Below are 14,322 nucleotides of genomic sequence, written 5' to 3'. Positions count from 1 at the left end.
GATCCTGAATTCTCAGATGGGTACCTAGAAATTGAATAACCTAGAGTGTATACATTAAACATCCATGTTTAAGAATATTTATTCCCTTAGGCATTAGGCATCTAATGATATATAGATTAATTTATCCACTTGTTCTTTTAAGATAAAAATAATAAACTTATTAATTAGACTTACAAGGTTTGTTCATGTAAAAACACTGCTTTCCCTCAATGAAATAATAATTATTTTTTTTAATTTTATAGTAAAAATAAGTGATGCACACAAAATTATGCTACCTAGACTCAAACGCGGTCTGCAATGATATTGCTGAGGGTAAGGTATAGAGATAACTATTAAGCCGGTTACTCATTGCGTGCGACGACGACGCGACGAAAGAACGCACGCGAAGACGCGGACCAAACGGATCATCTTTTTAATGAGGATCCGTTCAGATTGCCACTGAAAATCAGCAGACAGCGTTGTGTCGTCTATCGCTTGTAGGAAGTAAATGTGGATTCGTCGTACGACTATCGAATGACGAAATGAGTGTCTGGCTTTACACTATACCTGTAGAACTCAAAAGGTAAATGCCGGTGGATTTTCTGTCTACAGTATGTTTGTATTTATTAATATTTGTTTTATTTTATCTAATTTTATTCCTTTCAGCACATAAAATACAACAAACAACAACACAGAATTGCAAGTAAACAAAGAGAGAGGAGGGCTGAGCAGAGGCAAAAGCGGTACAAAAACTACTGTCACTGGATATGGTGTGCCCCTCCAATTCCAATTTCAATGTACATTTAAAAATAAAATAATTTCAAGTAAAAAAAAAGAAGGAAAAGCGAACTAATGAAAACTATATACTTTAAAATATATGCAGTGGGCCAAATAAAGCGCAATTTCCAACTTGCCTAAATTTTATGGGTTGCGGGCAGAGATCGTTTATGTATTTCATAGTAAACTTGCGTTGAACCTAACTGTACTAAAGTTTGAAACAATTAAGAAATCACAAACTGTGGCAATTTGCATTGAATTGAGTTTTATTAAAGTACCAATTCATAGCAATAGTACAAATGGTAACTACAGTATAGAGATGATTAATTATTATTAATAGGATTATCAATAGGAATTATGATATTTTGATGTGAAATGGAGATGATGACTGCGATTATGATGATGGCAACGACCCAAGAGACACTGCTAAAAACATTGATAACACTTTTATGTCAGATCTGATAAAGGGATTTGAAAGCTACTGACTTAATATTAATGACCATGTTATAAAATATGGATAATTGATGATAAGAGCGATGAATATGCAGAAAAATTTAATAATAAATACATGAGACAGACATGATGGAGCCAGCAAGTCAGGCTTATAATCTAACAACACAATTCCTAATGAAGTTTGACACAACCAGTATAGCTCTACACATCAATGGCTACAGTGAATGTTTTACTAGTACCAATGGTTGCCATGTCTAACATTTACGGAGGAAATGATGGAGGAATAGATGGAATGGGATAGTGTAGGATTGGAGTAAGTTTTCTGTCATTACTCCTAGCACTGGAGTTAAAACTGATTTCAGTTCTCACACAACAGCACATTTTTCTAATGTGATGTGACTACATCACCTATTTTGACTGTATGATAAATGGTTCACATAAATCATATTGACTCAACTAGTAGTAAAGGTATATGGCTGTATGTTGCTGAGCTATTCACCAGATGTACATGGTCCACGTTCTACAGGATTTGGTGGCGGAGGCGAGGGAAGGTTGTGTATCACCTGAGCATACCAGAGTCTATGGGAAGTGTTGCCATATGATAGAAAATTTTAAATAATTCCAGTATTTGAATTACTACAAGCAAATATTAGCATAGATGTTGTATTTTAACTCTGACAAAATTTCTTAATTTTACAGTAAATGTATTTAAATCAACATCAATTTTAAGCCTTCAGAAAGGACATTAAGTAGATGAAAGGGGTCTTTAGTTGCACATTGTAAGTGCTTGGCTGACGGCATTAAAGTAACTATACTCTTTCAATACAGGAAATAATATTCTGAGAATTATATTAAAAGGATGAGATTGGCCATGAGTCATACGGTAGCTATAGAGTAGTACCTCATTCAACTGTCATTATACTGCAATTAGTCTTGCATCTATTATGAAAATTCTGTATTTTGTCTCATCCAAATTCCATGATTCACTATTCTCAAAATCTTTGGCCAACAGAAAAAAAAAACGTGCTGCTCATCCCTCCTGCATCATCATTTTTTTGACAAACAAACATCCAGATAATCTATAGGAATCCAACATTGTAAGGTGGCAATGAGGTCCATAGCCCTGGTGGGATGGTAAAGCCCTGGTGGGATGGTAAAGCCCTGGTGGCAGTACAAAAGCTACAATAGTCCATTAACCCTCGAAAAACTAGGCAAATTTGGGAAATTTAAGCTATTCTGGAAGGTTTTAGTAGATTATAATTTATTTTTAATTTTAAAAAATTCAAACCTCACACGGTCACTATAGTTTCCAATCACCGATTAATGTACTTCATAGGTATACAGGACACATGTTCTATATCAAGTCACGGAACAACAACTGTTCTTGATTACACTGTTAATTAATCAATTTCTCAATTACTTTGTCAGAATGTGACTCATGGTCAATCAACACTGTTGAAGACAAATCCAAACAATGTGACTCGGTTAAATCTTTCCCAAACAGTAGTACTGGTTATTGTACAAGTTGTAAACGTTAATACCAGTGTATTATACACTGATGAATGAATATGAATTTACTGCATACATAGGACTTACACTACAATTATTATAATTTCAACAGTACTGCTGAATCCCATTACAGTACTATTGCTAAAACCGCAGACCTTATAGTGCCGTGCTGAAACATTATTGACTACTGCTGTACTCCCGAGGGAGTCAATGAGAGTATTTTCATATAATATACAGTAGGTGCTTAGTATTTTGCTTTTATCAGTGCTTTACATTTTATCAGTGGCAACAATACCAAAAGGAAAGCATGTCCAACAAAAATTTAAAAGTGAAAAAGATCACAAGACAACATAATTTCAGTTACAATAAATAGTCCATTAAATAATAATAATTCTTGAATATTTAAACCCAATAAAACCAAGAAAATAACTAAAATACTAAAATCAACAAAAGCAACCAATAGGCCGATCTTAAATTTAGCTAATTACCTAGTTCAAAAGTCCTCCTCCTTAACCGCTATCCTATTTCACAATAATTTAGTTTACCAGTAAAGGAATATAGTAAGTACAGTAGTGTTACCAGTTCCTGTATGATACAGTTCTATACAGTAAAAGTAGGCCTACTGTAAGCATGCCCACTATCACGCGTAATGCGGGAGTCTCGCGCATGAGCATCCATTTTTTACATCTCATGCCTTCATTGTATTGTCTGACGCATCATAACAATTTAAAAAAAGATAAAATGTATTGGCTGATTATACCCTAAAATTCATAAAAATGAAGTGAATTCGTCATTATAATGTGAATACAGGTCATATAAATTTCTTTTAACGAAGCCATACCAACCAACAACGGTAATCAGTAGCAGTTCACCCATTACAATTTTTTTTTTAAATAACATAGAGGGTGCTCTATTTCATGATTTTTGCATAGAGGGTGCTATATACAATTTTTTTTTTTTTTTGTCTCGCGCATCATTCAAAGTTAGCAGGTATAGTAATGGTAGTTACAGCATGGAGGTACAGTATACCTTTATGGTTACAATGAGTTTGAACAATTCATCAGAGCATTCTGTACCCTGCTAAACATCCCCAAATTGACACCATATGCATAAAAGCTAAACACCCATTTCAATTAATTTCAACCTGGAAGTCAATTGGTGTTAATAAGATTCATGTCGGGAAAATTTACATCATGCCATGTGCAAGTAAAGACATACTTTTTTAAATAATCTTACTACAAAATGATCACATTTATTTATTTTTTTCTTTCAATTTGAAAACAGGCCAAATATTGCCATCAAATGACAAAATGTGTCAATGTCAAAAAGGGGAAAAAGAGAAAAATAATAAAATTTAAAAAAATAAATAACAAAAAAATTTAATTAAATAAATGATTTCTTTTTTAAATATGATTAAAAAACTGTTCCATGAGAGAAGAGTTCATTAACAGCAGTCTTAAAACTGTCGATGTCAGAAGATATGGGGAAAACAGAAGAAAGGGAGTTCCAAATTTGACCTAGGTATCTCAACATGGTATCAATGCCTACTTGCCATGAAGCAAGTGTCCCTCACTATATTGAAAATAGTTGGTAAAATGTTGATCACCTCCTCATATGGATGGCACTGCACTGACAAGATCCAAATTCTGGTTGTACAGGTTTAAATCCCCATTCCCAGCAAAATTTCACTAAAAAAAGATTATTTTTACAAGGATCTACAAGGATTTAGTGCAAGGGGCATAGTTTCTGTATTTTTCTCAACTCCAATTACAACCTGCAAGGCATCATTGTTTATCGATTCAATATTTCATTTTTTTGTAGCTTCTCATCATTAAATTTTCCAAGAAGGGACCTATAGTACAACGTTTCATTTCAACAGTAAATTGGATGAGGAAACTGGAAGCAGAGATAATTCCATAGAGCTTTATATTCAGCATGAATAAACGATTCTATTCTCATGATGGTATCTCCAGAGGGCATATGAATATGATTTATTTATTCTGTAAAATTACACAAGGTTGTTTAATAGTGCATAATAAAGAAAACAACTTACATAAACAGACCAAACGAACAAGAAATGAACAATGATAATGCCACAAAGAAGTATGAAATATAACAACAATTTATGATATTTGGTTGATTGTCATGTAAGAAAGTGATACTAGTCCTGTTCAATTCCAAATTATATTTTGATAAAAATATTCATTGTCCTTATCAGTGTCGTTCAAACCCAAAACCTACTGTACCGTACAGTAGCTGCCATTTCTTATACAGTGATCCATCCTTAGATATAAGGGCACATATAAAATAAAATTTAATTTTGTGTTAACCCCACAAAATATTAAATTGATGTTTAGATGCGATTGTTTTCTGAACTATGATTTAAACTCAAGACCATCCATCTACTGTCTTTACCATATTTTTAAATTTTTATATCATCGATCAAAGTTATGACATGTGTATTCAACAAAATATGCATTTATAATTGCATTTAACGAATACATAGAGCAAGGCTAGATATACAAATATTATTGATTTATTTGGAATATTATAAAAGATAAGAACCATCTGTTGGGAACAGTACTATAGAAAGGCTGAATACAAGGCCCCTGGATTCACAAAATAGAAGTTACTGTACAGTATTAATATTAAATGGACTGTTTCATATAAGCTTTTATTCCTCATTCAACGCAAAGATGCTACGAGTTCTAGGTTATTCTCCTACCTTTACCTGTTAATATAGATTTTGATTATGGACAACGTTTCAAAATACAATTTTCGTCATTTGTTTTAGTTACCTGGTAGATCAAGGAAAGCGGTTAATTGCTCTCCTGAAAGCATGTTAAGAAGCGGGGAGGAGCGCGCTCGCGCTCCTTAAAAACAATGCCCTGAATCAAAAAAATTACACCGCAAGTTATAGGATATTCCCCTACCTTTACCTTAAGGTCTACCTTTCAAAATATAGATTTTGAATTTTCAAAATACAATTTTAGTAATTTTGGTAAATCAAGGAGCGCAGTTAATTGCTCTTCTGAAAGTTAAGAAGCGAGGAGGAGTTCAATTGGGCTAATTAAAAATGATGCTATGAATTTGGGGAAAAAAAGCAAATGAGAATTTATTCTTGCTACTTGGGAGTCAACAAAAAGAAAATGTAGCATGAGCAAAGTTTTTGCGACCTTGTACTTACCAAATCTTATATAAAGAAGGTATTGCATAGAACTACGTGGTTTGGTGTTCATAATGGTTCCTTGAAGTGCCACCACACACTCGATAAACTCCATGGCTAGACAAAGAGACAGAAGCACCAGGAAGATGATAGTGAAATCCTTGAGTCCAAAAGATGTGGAGGATGAACATGATGAGACATCTGCCTTCACAGTTAACACACATAATACTATAAACCTGAAAAAAATTTTTAATATTTAATGGGATGTGTGACATTCAAATCAAAATGATTTGAGAGATATCAATATCAAAATACACAATATAAAGTTTATGATTCTTCCCATCCTTCTCTTTCTCATGCATCTCTCTCTTCCTTCCTCTTTTTTCTCTCGTTCTCTGCATGTATCATTCTTTCCTCTCTAAGGTTAGAATATGAAATGAAATTGTGAGATCAAGTACTGTTATTCCTATGAAAAACTTAAAATTACAGGTTAGTAACAATCTTTTAATAACCACATACAGTGTATACTGATTATAATAGAATTATCAGATTAAAGATAATTCCAAGAAAGAATTATTTTAATTTTTTTATATTAGTCTAAATTTATAATTGATTACTCTCATCTCTGATGAAGCATACAGTAGACAGATCCATGCATAAAATGGGGAAAAAGTAGAGTGAATAATTGCTATTAGACCGTTGTCTAGACGGTATATCAATTATGAAATTATGTTATAATTATTACAGACTTGCACTCTTAACTTACTTCAAATACAAATTGTACTATTAGTATATAAATACTGAATTCTTTAACATGAATTTTAAAGTCTTTGAATGGGAAGTAAAGTAAGTGTTTACTTTCCTTTTTAAGTTACACATCGACATTAATAATTTTTGGATACAGTTGATGATGAAATTTGCAAGGGCCAAATTACTAAAGGTCACAAAACATCTGTTGCAATGTGTACTGTACTGTACATCTATCCATAATGTATTTCACCAAAGTCGTACAGCACTATATTTATAGTGTATCATTTATACATGAATATTACATAATACATTCCTAGTCAGACCTGATGCATTTCAACACATGATCTATTACACATCACTCACATACATTCATGTCCAGTTATCAAGCAAAGTATGCATTGATTCTCAAAATTGTAATTAGCATGTTGTTACCATGGTTAAACATACATCTACTGACATTTACATGAGTGGTTGGATAATCGAGTCATTATTTTGATAGAGAAATAGCACTCAATAAATATGAAATAAATGAGAATTCTAGAATTGAAACGTTTAAAATACTGTAAATTTATTGGAATGTCTTTGGAAACAAGATGAAAAACTTTTTAAGTCTAGGTTTCCATGCTTTATGTCAATTCTAACTCTTGACATTTTTCAATTTACACATGTCATCAACTTTTTCTCTGTCCTGTTATTAGTATTTTAATTTCAGGCTTTTTAAATTCAATCAGCATTTCTTTCACCAGTCTACAACCCACTGTAAACTAATTCTCAGACTATTTGAATTTATAAAAATCATTGTAGAGCCTAAATTCCGAGACAAATTTTGATCTCCAAAATTTGCATTACCCAGTTTCTTTAATTTTAATAATATAACATAATAACATACGGCATACAGTAGATTACAATCTAGATCAAAAGCACGAGAACGTTATTTTCCCTGGTCATTGGATTACGTACATTAACAAATAATCTCCAAGTGCAACCTTCTCTGTTATCTGGGGAGTACACCTGATTGTTCGCCTATACTTAGCGAACGAAACTGGTATATTCAATGCCATAACATCCATACCAAATTTCTACTCCAGGGTAGGGAGAGACAATGAAAAAAGTGTCTTGCGCAAGGACACAAGCGACTTGCACAGCAAGAGTCTCGAACCTCTTACTTCAAGGTTTAGAGTCCAAGTCTCAACCGCTATGGTAAACCACTCCTATTCATGTAATCATATGATTAACATTCCGATAAACATTTTTTTTTCAGAAGTTTTATTAATAATTACTAATCTATTGATGTTTATCTTACTACAATAACAATACTTATTAAGTTGTTGAAGGAAGCTGTAGAATTGAACAACTTCCTTTTATACTGAATGCCTTCTGGGTGCTAAATACATCATCCAGGTAGTGGTAAAAAATTGATCATGTGACCAAGGATAATTGCCCAAACGATGCAAATGCAAACAAGATTAGATTTAGCGGAGACGTCAACTATACCTTGTTAAAATCAATCACATTATCATATCAAGTATCAGAATACTTCAACCAAAGTTATTAATCATGCTAGTACTTCAATAACAATTGACATCAAATAGCAAGTAGAAATACTATACTTCATACCGTGAAAACAAAATACTGTACACATTTTCAAAAACATTAAAATATACTACCTGTACTTGTATACAACATTATTCTTAATAATACTATTATTATTAGTGATATTTCATTATTAAAATATGAAGATTCAGTTTAAGTTATCGAGTTGTTTTGTTATCTTATCTGATCTTTAATTTTATTTTTGTAAGTTGATTACTAAATGTCTGTTGATAACGGCGCATGAAAGTGATTTAAACAAGTTTGCCAATGATGACGATCACTTATTGACTCAAGCCTCCAATTTTTCAGATTATTTTTTCATTTTTTGACTTTCGACAGAATATTAGTAATCATCTTGTTGAAAAACACACTTTTCCAAATCATTATCACTTTGCAAATAAAAATACTATACATCGTTCTGACCAAGTAAATTCAGTCCAAATTTGATGAAACTATTGAATTTTACTGATTTATAGCACTGCTACTGTACTGTCAGAAGGATGGCAGTGAAAAGTCCAAAAATTTGGAATAGAGGGGGCCCAAGTAAGAAATTTCACAGATAGGGGGTAAATACTACCTCAGCCCAACCATGGTTAGGCCTGAGGTGAGAAAATGTGATTATGGCCAGAAACGGCACTCTTAAAAATAAATTTAAATATAATTTTCTTTTTCCTCTCCATTTTTTTTTTTTTATAATTTTGAAAAATTCAAGGGGTGGGGAGAGGAGAGGGCTGGCTGGGTCCATTTAATCCGCCACTAGATGGTAGTTAAACATTAAATATATAATGATGACATCAAAAACAAAAGTCATCATTTTATGTTATAGGCATGGTTTAAGGGGAGGAAGGGATGACAGGGGTCATGGAAAAGTGTATGTTTTGTACACCCATCATCAATGGTGATAGAAGGAGAGCACCCAACACGAAGCTAGTGAAATTCCCTTGTACTGACTGTTCTATTAACTAAGGTATGCTTTGTTTTACAGGTAACTTTATCAAACAAATGTTTTATTTAGCTTTTAGTCGGGTTGCCTGGTTGCAATTAGCCATTATGGCTGCATGGCCGGATCTCCATCCATGTAGCTATAATTAGTCAATGCTTATTAGTTATAAGCACTGGTGTAGAAGAGCGATACTATTATCTAGATTTACAAGTTTATCAAAGCATAGAAGTACTGAAGTCCACACAAAGTCATTGTACATATTGTACAGAGACTTTGACCTTACTACACAGCATATCAGTGTATATATTTTTATCTAGTTTTGTTGGTTTATGTTAGTTAATTTGGTATTTTTGATTTGCAGAGATGTAGTTATGGTAGGCGGGGCCACCCAGCCTTGAAGTTATTCACCCAGGACTCACTTTTCAATCCTTAAAAACAGAAATCTAATCATATTATTTAGAGGATGTTATCACCTACCCACACTTAAAGTGTCTATCACACACCCTTAGTTTTCTACAGCTGCAACCCTGGAATTGCATTATCTTTTTTAATGTTTTATATAGTACATTTTAATAGTGCATTACATACTTGTAGGTATAGACACTACACTCTTTCTCACTCTCACTTCCTCTGATCTTTAATGCTCATGGTACAGTAAGCAACCAGTAATCCGTAAATTAATTAAATCTCATAAAATCCTCATTATTATATTTCTAAGCTTATTATTAAATACCTGCCTATAGCAAATCAAATGGAATAGGTGTGTTCTGTTTATTTCTTAAAACCACAAACAAATGTTCTTTTTAAAGTCTTATTATTACTATACAACCCCCAATGCAAGAACATTTCCAATTCATTAACTCTTTGATAATAAATCTCAAATGAGAAATGAAAGACAAGAATGATTGTATTGTGTGTGGAATTTACTGAAACTTATTAGTCACACCGGTGCATTTAATTAATCCAAGGTACTGTATAATATGATGTACTGTAGCAAGGATCATAATGATACTGGGCAGTAATGGCAAAAAGAGTACCAAAGAGGTAGGAAGAAATAATAATTGGGATGGTGTTTGGGCCTCTATTTTATCTCCATGATAGGACAATGATGACAAGGTTAGCAATAGCAGTAGTAAAAAAAAGAATGGAGGTGAGCCCAACAACACCAGGGTAGCGGCAATATAAAAGCAAAAATTGTTGCTTTCATCTTCAAACCTTATAAAACTAGCATCATGTACATTTTGAATTTTAAAAATGAGCATTGCACAGTGGCTTATTACGTACAGTTATTACATTTGTTTAAACACCAATAAAAACCAGACATGAATGTAGTTAGGTCATAACCAAAAAAAAAACATGTTCAATGAGATGAAGAAAGCAGTTGTGTAGCCATCTAAACGTTGATGACACAACAAAAGTTGCAGTAGCACTTAGCGATTAATTTTAGTATAATTTATTGCTATTTCACAAACTCTTAGGACATGAATGAACGTCACAAATTTGAAAATTTTACATGCTTAATACTTTGTCCACACTATCAAATTTTTTTTTACATATCTGTGATTTGCCCAAATAATATTAGCATTATGATGTCATCACAGCCATGGGTATGATGATGTCATAACACACCTGTAACGAGCAAATCACAAGTATTTATCACATAAAACGTGATAGTGTAAACTCGGCATTACACTCTCAAGCCTGCAAGTTCATTTTAATGATAATCCATTTCATAACCTCATTATAGCAGCATTATTGATTGTTAGACTATAGTAGAACCGATATTAGACTAATCTTTGAACAAACATAAATAAATTTGACAGTCTCATCAATAGTGGCCTAAATAAAAGGATCAGGATTTTCTCTCTCATTAATTTAAGATAAGTTTACTACCATGGTTTAACATCCATTCATCATCCTGATTGATGTCACATAAAAACATTATATCCCTGGGCCTCTAGGATTCCCTTTAATTTATTCAGATTATTACTGGACTAAGATTTGTTGGCATATCTACAAAAACGCCTTAGTTTTGCATTTTCTGCGATGATCAGTGAGGACTACATAACTCTGAGTGAAATGATAGGCAAGGGTTACACCTGGTAATACTGTATAAACTGTTTTTAAATTTTGCCCTATAGACACTCAATATTTTTAATCATAACACAGAATGATTGCAAGTCCAAATAAAGAAAGCGAGGCTATGATTTGCCATTTTGACTTCTACTGTATTGGGTGATCTTTTTAAATAATCAGTGTATCTGTTGATTTCAAATCATGAAATATTTTTTAAAAAATAACCAAAGAAACAATAATAATGAGCATTCATAATGAACCAGTATCAATCAAAGATGGATAGGGCATCTAGTTAAAGTGACATTGAAAAATGATTGAGATACAAGCAAATCTTTATTGGTGATCATACGGTGAATAAAACCAAAGAAAGCCTAACTTTTGCAGCATTTATTCAATCTGGAATTACCGACTGACATTAAGACAATATAAAACATTATTGTTTCCTCTTTTTTTGATGAGGATACCTTTTTTTTTTAAATTATATGTTTACTAATTGAAGGCAAAACACCTGCAGACATTCCCACAGAAATACAAACACCATCTTAAATCTTAAATGTCAGTTAGTATAATAATTATAATAATTTTAAGCAATGATTTCTTTGGTGTACTATATTTTAATCAATACAATACAAGTTTATGAAAAACCAATCCTTGCAATTTCATGCAATATAATAAAATCTGTAAAACAGAAGAAAAGTATGTAATTAATCATAAACATGAATGTAAATGGACACTGACCATAGAGCAAATTGCATTAATTATACTAGTCATAGTACAGAGCTAAAGGGTGCCACATTTCATGTAGGGAAGTTAGGTAAATCAAGAATAATTCTATGAAAAATAAATATCAACAAATAATAGTAATGATTACTGCATTATTTACACTACTTCTAAAATTTTAAAGTTTAAGTGTTCATGCTGATCATTTTGTTTGTATTCATCATTATAATGTTTACTGAAACTACGCCCATTACACTCCTCAGCTTTTTTGGCTTTAGACACAGCAAATACAGATCCATGGTACAGTATTTAGAATTATGGCACTTGACAGCCACTTTAAGCTCATAACCTAGTCAGGACGGTAATTAACCTTTAGTAGGTCTTGATTGTCTCGGATGTGTTTTACATGTATTTGGGAAAACATGTTGAGTCATTCTTCCGTAACTCATGTGATTTTGCCTTTCCTCACTCTCTCTATGATGAATATGTATGTGGGTATGTATGTAGGTTTGTGGGTGTATCAGTGTAGGAAGGAAAATGGAATATCCTGGGAGGAAGCATGTTAAAGTAATGTACGTATGGAAAAGGGCAGGGAAGTAGGAAATGTGTTTGAGGATGTTGATGTGCCTACCATATCAATGTATGTTTGGATTGGTGTTATAATTAATCCATATACCGTAATTTTATTTTATTAAAATTTTAATTTTACAATGGTAACAGAAACTGGTCATACTATACCAAGGTGTGTTCCTGAACATAATAGAAAAATTAAATTCACAATCCTAATCATTACTCGATTACTATTATTTCATTTCATACATTGAAACTAGTGTTCCCTAATATGATGCTCTTTAATTAACTTTTTAAGTAACTTTTTTTTTCTTACCAAAAGCTATGATGTATTTCAATGTAATTCAATGAGATTGTTCTCTTTGTTACTGTTGTCATACACTAAAAAGCCAATGCTAATGTTTAATGTTTCTAAATATAGTAAGTATTTTGAATATGTCTACATAAAATGTTTATAATATGCAATAAAATTTTTCTCTAAGTCAGTATTTTCTTTTGGACAATAATGAAACTTGTATTTAAAATATATTGTAAATCAATGATTAAATGAGGCGGTGCTAGTTCACAAAATAACATGATTTTTAAGCGTGATTTTTTGAATTGAACATTTTCTATGGATTGGAGGAGCGACTAGGGGTGTCCTGCATCCCCTGAATACTGTAAATGTGTAAGAATAAATAATCTATTCGCAGAAAAATGCTATTATGTAACAAATAACACATTATTTTAAAAAAAACAGCTAAATTATAGCAAATTCTAATTCGAAGACGGCAAAATACTATTAGAATTAATGGTCGGTCAAAATAGGAAAATTTGCACAAGTTAATGTTCACAAAATTGGATCCATTTTCACTTGAAAAGGCATTCATTCGAAGTGGCATCCGCTTGAACAAGCATTCACTCAAAGTGGCATCCACTCCTCCTAGTGACTGGTTCCCGTTGTAGACATGATTTTGGTTCAAAAAATTCAACCTTGCTGTTGTTGCATGAATCAACAACTTCACCGCCTGAAAATCACCTTTCAGAGATCAAGTTTTATATCACTACAGTTAAACTTGCCTAGGTCGTCCTTGCCTAAGTCAAATAATTTCTAAGTCGACCTAATTTTACATTCCAAATTGTTGTGTTTTTAATTAATTAACAATCGTAAGTCAAATTTTATCTAAGTTGAACAATATTTCAATGGCATTTTGGATTTGACTTAGGCAAATTCAACTGTATTTTGTTTTCTTTGCCATAAAAATTGGTCAACCTACCCAATACTTAACCCCTTAATACTACTGTACTAGGCACCTCCATGTACTAGGTCAGGGTTTAATAGGCTAGAATTAGACTAAGGCCTAGACCTATATAATTTTCAGGATGACATCAATTTTATACCTCCATCTAGACATCAAATTCAGAGAGGGTCTCATTTTTGACAGGTACTTTCTACTAATCTATCCAACAAGTTTTCATACACAGCTTTGCTAATCAGCTTAAATTTCATCTTTGGCAAATAAATAAAATGACTACTTATGCACTTTTAAACAAAGTTTCAAAATATCCACTTCAACATAAAATGTTCAATACCATAAAATTCTCTAAGTCTACTACTAGTCAAAATGTAATATGCAATGCTGAAGTTGCACTCACCAAGTAAGGTGGGAGACGAGCAAGATGAGAGCTGGAACGACAATGTCGTCGCTTCCAACAGACCATCGGCGCCCAAATACAAGCATTCCAGGCATCTTCAATAATACTTCAATTTAACTTAATAGCTCAATGAGAAATAACATATGAAAAC

General features: G+C 32.5%; 1 protein-coding gene across 5 annotated transcripts in view; it reads right to left on the bottom strand.

Moving 5' to 3' along the window:
* Positions 1 to 14,308, bottom strand: part of LOC117105097 (sn1-specific diacylglycerol lipase alpha-like) — a 57,248-nt gene extending 42,940 nt beyond the window's left edge. For all 5 annotated transcript variants that reach the window (XM_033246130.1, XM_033246131.1, XM_033246134.1 and 2 more), the window contains exons 1-2: positions 14,172 to 14,308; positions 5,906 to 6,120 (exon numbers count right to left, since the gene is read on the bottom strand). In XM_033246130.1, the coding sequence (XP_033102021.1) occupies positions 5,906 to 6,120; positions 14,172 to 14,266 (310 nt within the window). In that variant the 5' untranslated portion in view covers positions 14,267 to 14,308. The remainder of the gene's footprint in view (positions 1 to 5,905; positions 6,121 to 14,171) is intronic.
* Between the last annotated feature and the right edge of the window lie 14 nt (positions 14,309 to 14,322).

The sequence above is a fragment of the Anneissia japonica genome, unplaced genomic scaffold, assembly GCF_011630105.1.
Source record: "Anneissia japonica isolate Jap-2015-1 unplaced genomic scaffold, ASM1163010v1 scaffold287834_len5846547_cov211, whole genome shotgun sequence".
NCBI classification, from domain to species: Eukaryota; Metazoa; Echinodermata; class Crinoidea; order Comatulida; family Comatulidae; genus Anneissia; species Anneissia japonica.
The sequence above is the reverse complement of the archived record's forward strand: the minus strand, read 5'-3'. Positions and strand labels throughout refer to the sequence as shown.